We start from the raw sequence: 11,398 nt of genomic DNA, 5'->3' as shown, positions 1-11,398 counted from the left end.
CAACACAGTGGCCTCTTTGGAAAAGATAATTGAAGAGAAACGAATGGAACTCAATCGATGCAGGACTGATGTTTAATTCACCCTCTACCCCCCCCTTCTGCGGAAACAGAGGTTCGTTGATCTTATTCTGTCAGTTGATTTCAGCGGCCAAGAGGGTCTGACGAGGAAAGGCCATTTAAGGTAAAAACAAGTCTCTCTTTGTACATAAGGTGCGTGTGTCCAGTCATAGATATTGGCCATCTCATCTGAGATCGTCATATTACCGATTAAGAAACTGCATTCTCAGTGCATACTGTTCGAACTTGCCCTGTCATTAGAAAATCGTTTTGAAATCGTAGTTGCAAACCTCTTAGCTTAGTTAAAAATGTGGTTCCCTGCTTCTTACTTGGCCAAAGACGAATATCTTATGCGTAATTGCTTTTGTTGATCTCTTGAATTTTCTACTAAATTTAAGCATTTCCTTCATTTCCATCAGAATATCAAATTAGCGGAAGACTGGCTAAACGAAACGGGCTCCTTTTCCCGCCAATTGACGCAGACGAACAGTTTTGACAGAGATACGGATGGAAGGAATGTTTACGTGTTCAAATATCCTACAAACCCCGAGTGTCCAATTAAACTATCACTTTGTCCTTATAAACAAGACTTACCGAGACTTTTGTGAGACCAGGTTAGGAAACTCACATTCGCCGTTACTAGGTCACTTTTTTCCCGTGCTGAAGGCAGTTTGCTTGATTTTACTTTGCGCCTTTCATCGGCTTCCTTTAATGATTTTCTCCGCCTTCTGATTGGTCCTATTGTGATAACGTTGGTTTTTGTCTTACTACTCTAATAAAAATGCGCTCTAGAATTGGATGAGTAGGGGTAAATCTTCCTGAGATACAGAAGGCTACCGAATTTCTTAGAAAAAAAAGGCCCTCAGTACATCTCTACTTATTTAACTTTATTAGTGTAAGTACAACGAAATGATATTGTGTAATTTGAAGAAAAAACCCTCAATATCATTTTATTATAATCTCCTTTCAAAGTAGTCCCTCGAACTACTAAGGAGGACCAAAAGCCTGGTGATTTTCCAATATTCAACGATCACCAAACGGTTCATTACCTTTAACTTCAAGTATTCGCAACGACATCCTTTGAGCGGCTCAGTGGCTTAGTTGAGTTTAACACGGCAATCAACGAACATCTTATAAATGATGCCATGGTGGAATGTGTGCAGAGAAAACAAACACTCATCCAGTGACCTACCGAAGTCTCAATGGATCCCAGATGCCTTGAGTGCGATGCCCAAGTCCCGGATATTCATGACGAATTGGAAGGGGAATTGGGAATTACATACCAGAATTTTTTCTGCGTAGAGTGTTTTCGTTCATTTTTTTTACATTTCATTGTCTGCAAAGAGTGGTGACCCATCGTGGAGATTTTCACTATGTGTACTTAAGGCAATCAGAGAGAGGCACGATCTGCGTTGCTTGCAGATTTTACATGGGAAATAATATGTAAGGAAGAACTTGACAAATGTCGAGCAACATTCTACAGTTCTGTAGAAAAAAAAGAGAAACTAAGTTGTCATAACATTTTGATTTTACAACGGATAACTCACTCAATGAACATGCGTTCAATAGTTTAAAGTTTGTAATCAAGAAATTGTTGGTCCGAGTTCAAGACACAAACTACGGGGTGAACGTCGAAAAATTCTTTTTAAAATGGACAGATTCATTTTCGCTTAAATATAAATCAAGTTTAACAATTAATGTATTACGTTTTCTATAATATGTACGATAAGAAAGATTTGATGAATTTTTAATTATATAAAGACTTTATTTGAAATATGACGTAATATATATAGATATAGATATCTATATATTAAATGTAGTATTTTATTTGAAGTAGCGTTAGCGAATGTAGAATAAAATACTTTAAAACCGTGATAATTCTCGCCGTAACTTTTGGAACCTTACACAATAGTCCTAAATCAGCAGCTTATGGCCCAGTTCCAGGGTTATGCTGCGGGGTAATAAATAATTTGCCCATGCTTAGCGTGGGTATATCGAGTTAGGGATGCACGCTGGACGTTTGGAGGGCACGAAAAAATGCGTAAATTCTAGCTTTTTGAGTGCCCTCCTAACTCCCAAGTGCATCCAATACACTCGAAATACGCACAGCTAAAAGCATGAGCGAATTCTTTTATAACAGAGCGACAACAATGATCTGCGCGAAGAAGCCTTTTATTGTGATAGAGTTCAAAATTCTCACCCCCCCCCCCCACCCAAAAAAAAAAAAAAAGGTAAACAAACGTCCCTATTGCTGCGATCAAAAACACGACAACATTTTATACTTTGGTTTAAGTGCACCAACATTTGATCTCAAAATTTAAGCTTAAAATTTACGGGAAAATGGAGAAGATCAAAGCCAAAATGCACTCAATGAGTGTCACTAAAAAGTGTTTTAAAAGTCAAAGACCCCCGAAACATTTTTGCTGTCAGCTGGTCTTCCGACAAATTTAATTGCGAATCCGTGCAACTTACGAGTTTTTTCCGGCTTTACCTTTTTTATGTTGCTTGTTGAATCAGTAAGCCCAAAGGTCGATGCCGATAGAAAAATTGGGCGATTCGTTCAGCCGGTTTTTTTCCATCATATGCGAAAAGAAGGACAACTTCCCACTGCCAGCTAAACATGACGGAAACTGCTGAAGCCAGGTAAAAAAAAAAATGCTCGCGTTATCTTATTTACGTACAGAGCGTGCGTAAATAAAGGTTTTGTTCGTAGCGGGCTACAATAAGACTTATAGTGGGCAAGCACGGCTACGACTATGTTATAGGGACAATACATGAATTATTTCATCTCTCGTTTAGGACGTCGGGACCAATGATTGGTCCGATTGTAACGTGCCTTATTTTCACATTACGCGGCCCGCTTAAAAATATAAATTGTGAAGGTTTGATTGACTTGAACCCCCCCCCGCCCTTCCCACCCTATTTGAACGCAGAGACATAAAAAATATCTTATTCCACACTCATTTTCAAGATCCGTACAGTAAGGTACGAAACCTCGTTATTTTTTTTCGGGATTTCTGGCCCCCGCGCTTCTCGAACTTGGTCAACCAAATAATTTACTAAAAGAGGGGAACAACTCGGTCCGCACCTCAAGTACGGACAAAAAAAACTCAAACTCGGGTTAAGATGTATTTCATGTAAGCGCTTCACACAACCATTCGCGGTTATGTTCTCTGTGGGATTCTGACATTAGGAAGTTGTTTCTCCACTATTTTTTTTCAAGTTAGTTTTTCTTTTATGAGCGTCGTTGGGGTCTTTTTTTTTTTATTTTTGCTTTCGGAAACGACCATAAAGTTGATAAAGTGAATGTATGTGAATTATGTTGCTTACTATCGATCCAACATGACATTTTACAATAACACTTGCATTTTAAATACCAAAACAAACTTTTGTCAAAGTCACGAAGTTCATTGTTTTGATCACTGATTGGCTGAAATAAGTGATTTCTCGGCTGAGGTCGCGCAAATGTAGATGTGTCTGTTTTACCTGGTCACATCTAAGGTGTTAAGAGATTTGTTTGCCTGATATCGTTTTGTATAAGTTCTTTTATACAAGAAGTTAATTGGACTATATTTCAAAATCCGGGGACTCTATTTCCTCTTATTCTCCTCCGACTCCGCTCTCTCGCTTCTCCCTGTTCACTCCCCGTCATCATGTTTTAAATCCCACTGTCAGTATATGTAGGGTGTTTTACACCCAAAAGTCACGTCAAAGGGAGGTTTCCCCCCCCCAAATTCTGATGATGAGTGCCTGAAAAATGGCAGTGTGTAATTAATGTTGACATGTAGATTTGGCATGTAAATCGGTGTGACCTGTAAACTGACGAAACAGCTCGTGTTTCGGTGAACTATACTGAACATTTCGTATTCGTTTGAAGTAGTTTCCCGTTCAAGGCAACATCTCACTGTTTTCCCTCATCCTCCCGGGCCATCATGTTTGCTTGCTGTCTTTTCAAACGGCGGTGTTTATCTTCACAAACGGCTCTCTATTTTTCCTCTAGGAACACAACGTTTCAACCGGTGCAGGGGATCTTAGTGAAAGTATTCCAGAATGCTCCATCGTAGCCATTCCCAAAGCAAAAAGATTTTGACTTCAATGGATTTCCCAGCAGCTTTGATGAGGTTGTACCTGCAAGTATGTCCAAACAAAATCAGCATGTTGTGAAGAAATTCCGAGAAAGGCCTGATACATTCTATTGTTACGTCGGGACAAAGGTTAAGTGTTTGTAATCTAATTTCAAAATAGTCCAGTTTAACATTACGTTTTTCAACGTAATTAGCATGATTTAGTAAAGCTTCTCTTGCGTTTAGAATCCGAAAAAAACCTTGGGTAAGATGATAAACTATTGTTAGCAGTCTTCCAGTTTGACCATCACGAAAATCCAACTTTGCTTTAAAAATTTAGGTTCGAGAAATAAACTGAACGACGTTTGAAGCCGCCTCCACTTCCCTGTTTCTCTCTTCTGTTTTCTTCTCCCATATCACGCAATTCGATTTATATGCCATCGGAATTCGCGTTGGTTAGAATGCAAAGGAATTCTATATTAACTGTACTCAGAAGAAGTTTACGACACACATTTTCTCTTCTCTACGTCGTTCGATGACACTTGGCACTAAGAACGGAAGCCGCGGACAATACCTTGAAGAATAATAATTACATAACAGCTAAACTCGTTCTTGAAGTTTTTCAGTGTCATAGGTCTTCTTCGTAACACTGTTTAGTGAGTGTAAGTCGTCACCCTTTGCACACTGGTGTACTCGTGGAAGACTGTTTGCAAAGATTTTGTTCAATTACTTTTAGCGTTGGGAGTTGGAGAGTCCCAGATCCGCAAAGAAAGAGCTCGCCTAAGCTCGCCTAGAGTACCCTCCTCTTTCCGTTCATTTCGCCGTTTAACACTTTAACACTTGTAACACCTTTAATAGTTTATTAGGACTTAAGTTTGGCGTAAGCAGTTTTGCAGCTCTCGAGTAAAAGCACGTTCCTATGCTTGCATCGCACTTTGGAGTATCTGGTCTCGATACTCGCCCTAAAACTAACCAATTGTTGCCCCTTCGTTAGTTACCACCTTATTTCCAGAGACATAAACATTATCCCACGAGTAATAAGAAATACTAATCCCACGAAATCAGATCCTACTAAAAAAAGCAGCAGATCACCTCAGTTATTTTTTCAGTCCACGAACTAATTTTTTCTCCGCGCATCGTTCAGCATTTAAAATGGACGTCGAGTAGTCCTTGATTCGTTGCGTAATTCGTCGCGCAAAGGAACTGAAATTGATAAAAAATTATGATTCCGACGCGCCGTGAACTATGGAGTAATTTTTTGCGCCGATTCCCATTGATAATGCAATGGATGACGATAAGAAGGAAGAACTAATAGTTGTCACCATTTATAGAAACAAAAATTAAACACCGGAGCACAGAGTACCTCGTCTATTTTTGAAGAAAAATTAGCTCGCAAAAGGTCAGCATGAGGGGAATTTAACTCTGACCCTCCCGTATCTAAAAAAAAGGAAGAAGAAAAAAAAACGGAACTACGGTGTAGAGTAACACGCCTTTTTTGAGTACTTTGTTCTAGTCATATTTTCGAAGCAATCAGTTTAATTAACCTTATTGTTTACGAAAGTGCCTATTAATCAAACCTATTGTCCGATCCTCAGTCAGTCAGTGATACAGCCTATATCTTTGCTTTTATCGCCGCCAAAAAAAGATTCACTGATCTCTATCCAGTTCCTGTTTTCGTCTAGCTGGGCTCAACTTTCTTCACAATTTCCGGTTTGGAAAATTTTTACGATAATATCACATGCCATCGTGTAAGGTTCGTGTTCGTTTGCGTGTCATTCTGTTTCATTGCTTAGGCTACTGCCACGAAACATCATTACCCAGACTTCCGGAATAGACCCGAAAGGGTACAAAAGCTATTAACCCATTTATTTTTGGAAATACACGCAACACCTTCCAAATGGAACGTTTCAACTGGAATCTTAAGTTCCGTCCAAGAAGCTGAACAGAAGGCAGGTGTTAAAGGATTTAAGGATACGCCGGAAATATTTTTGCCCTTACTCTCTGACTCCGGCGCAAGGTTTATTTAATGTTGGAAAAACACAGTTTCGTGACCGACCTCACTGTGATGTTTTTTGTAAAAGTGAGAGGTCAGTGTAATGCACGGGAATGGAGTCTGGGAACCAAACGTACAGCGGCATTTCGCATAAGTATTCAAAATGGCGGGTGAGAAAGTCGAAACGAAAACATTGATAAAGATGCCACAAATATAGACGTGAAAGACAAGGTTTGATGGAAATTTTAATTGTAACGCGTAAAAGATAATTTAACCCTCATTGGAAATCAGTGAGTCCTCAGTCCAAAAATATTAGTTTTTTTCAGTTTTGTCCGTGATATGCGCTATCAAATTGTTATCTAAGAAAGTTTAAAAAAGTGTATCACTAACGTGACCAACTAATTAACTTCAGATGAAGATGTTTCAAATTATTTAGGAGAATCTTCTTCAGCGTCAAACGAATTTTTTTATTCAGTTTCCAATGTCTCCTTAAAACTTCTTTTAATTTTTGTACGCAGGCCTCCCTGGAAACAAAGGATTTTCTTCAATCTGAGTTCCTCTCAAATTCATACCAACAAAATAGTTCAATCAGCCGAGATTCTAGTGACAGTTGAACTACGCATTGGTCCTATCCCACCACTCTTCTGGAGTAGTCACCTTGTTCTGTTCGATCAGTTTGACTGCAAACCTGTGTATTCAGTCAAGATTCAGGGGGGAGGTTTGAAGTCTATTTCGTTCCCTGCCCACTCCTTGGTGAAGCGATGGATTAGCTCCCCTCATCTGAATCATGGAGTCTACATCAGTTTACAGGGAGACCAAGCTATGGATGAAGCTTCCTTCGGAGTGATATTTAATGATACTAGTGCAGGAGAGTATGGTAGACCACTGTTACTGGTGCGAACGCAGTCCAAGACAGAAGAAGAGGACACTTCATTTTCTCAGAAACGGTTGTTAACATTTGCTAAATTTATCGTTGTGACTTCTATTTTATTCCCATATTTCCCATAGAATGACCGTTTAGAAAGGGGGAGAGGGGATGGGTATAGCTGGAACTCTGAGATACACAGGTAATACTGTGCATGATTACTCTCAGATGCAGTCTAAACCCATAATCTATTGTAGGCTTGGTATTTTCTATTGTTGCTCTGGAATGTCTTTTATGCAATTTCAAAGTGTCCAATGATATATAAGCTAGCTTAACACAAGCTACCCCCTTAACTCACATATGCATTATGATTTGACAGTCAGGGTAAAAAGAGTCTCATGTCACCAAAGCCAAGACCTCCCCGCTCCATCCAAGACCAATTACCTTGCTCCCGGCATCCTATGCGGGTTGAGCTTCGTAAGACTCTGAGGTGGAAACATGTTGTCATTCCCCAGTTCTATGAGGCTTACAGATGTGCAGGAGCTTGCAGATTTCCACTGGGCACAAACGTAAGTTTCCTTCTCTCAGTAGGTAGAAAATATGCTTCTGGGCCCAGTTGTTCGAAGGCCGATTAGCGCTAACCAGGGTTAGATTTTAATCGGGTTTCTTTATTCCTTTACTCTAAGCCTTTTTGGAATATTTTAAGTGTACTTTTCAAAGCATCAAATAGTCATACTCTAGACAAAAAGAATTCGATTGAACTTTCTTTTAAAGCTTTTAGATCTGAAATCGGATTTCACACTAACCCTGGGTTATCTTAACCCAGCTTTGAACAACCCGGCCCAGCTCTATTGTGAGCTCTTGACCTTAATATCTTGGGAATAAATTAAATCTACCATGGCTTTCCATGCCTCAAGACTTAAGTGGAGTCAGAGGGAAGTTTTATTTCAGTGTTGAAAGTAAGCTGGGATCAGCTCTGCTTTTACTCAACTACACTCTGTGATTTAAAGTAAATGGTTTGAACCCAGTAGTATCAGTAGTTCGTGTAGTGTGATCGTCCGGGTGAGTGTAGTTCTGAAAAGAACTGTTGTTGGTGACTGACGTTTCGACTATCTATGCGGTAGTCATCTTCAGAGTCAAGTGAGGAGTAGTTGTCAGTCGATGATGTTATAAAGTCTGGTCTGTTGAACGTGATTGGTCTGTTTAGCCGTGATGTGATTGGCTGGAAGACTCGTGTAGAGTTTGTTAACAGTCATTGGTCGGTTTCGATCCGTCTGTTGTTTGTCGGTCTGTTTGTCGGTTGTTCACGTCGTTAATGAGTCGTTTGTAAGGTGCTGGTAATTGTTGACATCTGTTGAGAGGCGTCTGTTCTAAGTTAGTGAACCAGCTTTCCAGAGTCAATCGTTGAAAATAGGTTGTACTGTAGGTTAAGCATTTAGCAGAGTCCCAGTCGATTCTGTGATTAGTTTGTCGGTGATGTTCAGAAATGTGATTGTTTACATCGCCATTTCTAGTTGCTCGTTTGTGTTCAGTTAGTCGCGTGTTAAGGTTTCTACCAGTCTCACCAATGTAGGAGGCCTGGCAGTCGGAGCATTCGATCTTATAAATCGCTCCCTGTCTGTTGTTGGGTTCGTCTTTGTCTTTAACGTTGGTCAGCAAATGTCGTAAAGTAGTGATAGGACTGTGAGCTACGCGAATGTTGTAAGGTTGTAGGATCCGCGCGATAGCCTCAGAAGTGCCTTTGATGTAGGGTATAGCAGCTGTAGTCATGATAGATGTGGAGTCCTTGTTAGTTTCTGTAGTGTCGGTCACCCTGTGAGTGTTTCGTCTAATGAAGTCAGTTTTGTAGTTGTTTTTGTCAAAAACACGGTCAGGGTACTTGTTTTCGTCAGATAAACTGTCCGGTGTGTTGCAAACAAGTTGCGCTCGTCTTGTCAATGTCTTGATAGTCGTAGCTTTGTGGGAAGTCGGGTTGTAGGATGATTCGTCAAGAAGTTTGTCGGTATGCGTCGGTTTTCTGTATATTGTTGTTCGTAGTTCGTTGTTGTTTCGGCCTACCAAACAGTCGAGAAAAGGAAGCTTGCCGTCTTCTTCGATCTCCTTGGTAAACTGAATGTCGGTGTTTTGTTCGTTAAGGTGATTGTGAAAAGCGTCAATTTCGTCTTTGTGTACGGCGGTAAATGTGTCGTCAACGACATGTGTCGTCAATGTGTCGGCAAGCTTCCTTTTCTCGACTATTACATCTTTTCTTGTTTTATTTTAATATGTATTTTGAGATTCAACCATAAGACAGTTCACCATAGTTCGACTATTCGAAATTCTTGACACAAAGGTCAAACAGGTCAACAAGGATAATGTGTTGACTATTGCTACATTATGGCTGACGTCATATCAAAGATGGCGTACTTCTAGCCGCGAAAGTTGTAAATAATGGCAACTTCAAAGCGCTCTTGTCGCAATTACAAGGTAAACTGTACAAAACGACGGTTATTTTCGAACTCCTGAGGAAAAGTTCTTTTATTAGTGACAAACTTTTTCTAGAACGTACTTTCCCAACGTTCAGGAACAGAACAATTTTGCTTTGACGTCACTCTCAAGTAAAATTCAATTGGTCGTAGAATCTTAGTTTACTTTAACCCAAACGCAAGTGTTGCTAGGCTTCAGTGACATTACAAATCTGTCTCACATGGTGTCTGATGATGAACTTACACATTTACCATCAGGTGAACCCAACTGACCACGCCATCATTCGGGCAACTTTGTTTTCAGCCGGAAAAGACAAAGGAACTGGGAAGCCCTGCTGTGTTCCTGTTAAGTTACGGGGCATAAGCGCCATCGAGTACCGAAATGGCGAATTTCAAATGCTCTACCATGATGATATGGTTGTTCAGCAATGTGGATGCCGCTAGTCTTACGAATCTTGCCTTAGTATTAGATGAAAACGGGCGTAAACGGCCCAGGATTGTGTAGAAGTCTTGGATCGTTTTCGTTTAAGGCACACTGTTAATATGATATAATGAACCAAAAAAATGTTGACATACTGTATTTGCCTATGCACATTTGACGGTGTTCAAGCTTACTAGAGGGCCTACACGAAGTAGATAAGCGTGTTTTAATTCAAATAATATTATATAACCCATTGAAAAAGTACATATTTTAATTAAAATCTTGTGATCGACGGAACTTTCAAATAAAAAAAATTATAAATTTTTATTTTAGCCAACAAAATTACCAAATGTCTTTATACGCTAGTATATCTGTTTTTTGTTGTTGTTGCGGTTTTTTTTTCAATGAGTAGACATATTTTTAAACTTGAAAGTTAGAAATCAGTTTTTTTTCCAAAACTGACTTTCCACTGTAATAACATATATCTTCAAACCCGTTTCAAAAGCTTGCAAATTTGAAAATACATATGAAATATGTATATTAAATTATATAATAAGCTCAGTTATGCATGCATTCTGATTGGTTCTCACTTATGATCTCTTGGAGGACAGACGTATATATGACGTCATCATTAAAACTTTTTTTCCCCCGTATATTTTAATTCTTTATTATATAAACAATAGATTCCAAGTTGCCGTGCGTCTGTTCAGTAATAGATCACAGAGGACGTCAAAATGCGGTAAGAACATCAGTGACACACTCGGCTGCGCCTCGTGTGCTACTTTTTTGTTCTTACCACGTTTTGACGTCGTCTGTGATCTATTACTGAACAGACGCACGGCAACTTGGAATCTATTTGTTAAAGAGACACTTTGATGAGAAAAGAAAAAGTATCTATATATATTTTAAAATTTCAAAGTTCCTGAAGACTGGTTTATATAACATATGTATTTGAATAAAATATTCTCACTTAACATGCTTCTGAAGTTGGTCTAGGAAGTGCTTGGTTCATATGACAGATGGATATACTGAAAGTTTGGTTCCTCGCAGCTCAGTGGGGAGAGCATTGAACCATGAGTGCCGGCCCAGTCAGGGGATTCTTAGCTTGGAGGACTTGTCTTCGGATTCTTTTTATGTGCATTTCTTCTTTATTCTATTTTATTTTGTGTTTTTACAGTCCATTTTATACTTCGTTTCTATCCATGTGATTGAAGAAATGTAAAAGGGTTTCCGTGTTTACATAGCCTGATGTAAACACGCGTGAGGTTGGGAGAACACGAGGTAAGCGTGGGAAACCACGACGCGAAGCAGAGTGGTTTCCAGCTTATCGAGTAAATAACTAATGAAAGAGGAACGAGAACCGTGTTTACATACGCTCATGTAAAATGGTTTTATGGCCAATCAGAGCGCGCGTACTATTTGAATTATTTTATAATGGAAGTTTAGTTTTTTTTCCTATGCCCTAAAACTGATGCATCGCCACACGACCTAATTTCAAGAGATTCTTGTCGTCCTATGGAATAGCTCCTATGCT

At 39.4% G+C, this 11,398-nt stretch overlaps 1 protein-coding gene across 1 annotated transcript; it reads left to right on the top strand.

The window, feature by feature from the left end:
• Positions 1–2,676: 2,676 nt before the first annotated feature.
• Positions 2,677–10,468, top strand: LOC131790639 (univin). Its single transcript, XM_066162880.1, has 4 exons — positions 2,677–2,699; positions 6,632–7,060; positions 7,358–7,547; positions 9,702–10,468. Exons 1-4 carry the CDS (start codon positions 2,677–2,679, stop codon positions 9,885–9,887), a joined length of 828 nt encoding a protein of 275 aa, XP_066018977.1. The 3' UTR covers positions 9,888–10,468.
• The last annotated feature ends 930 nt before the right edge of the window (positions 10,469–11,398 follow it).

Source organism: Pocillopora verrucosa, chromosome 2 (assembly GCF_036669915.1).
Source record: "Pocillopora verrucosa isolate sample1 chromosome 2, ASM3666991v2, whole genome shotgun sequence".
NCBI classification, from domain to species: domain Eukaryota; kingdom Metazoa; phylum Cnidaria; class Anthozoa; order Scleractinia; family Pocilloporidae; genus Pocillopora; species Pocillopora verrucosa.
The sequence above is the reverse complement of the archived record's forward strand: the minus strand, read 5'-3'. Positions and strand labels throughout refer to the sequence as shown.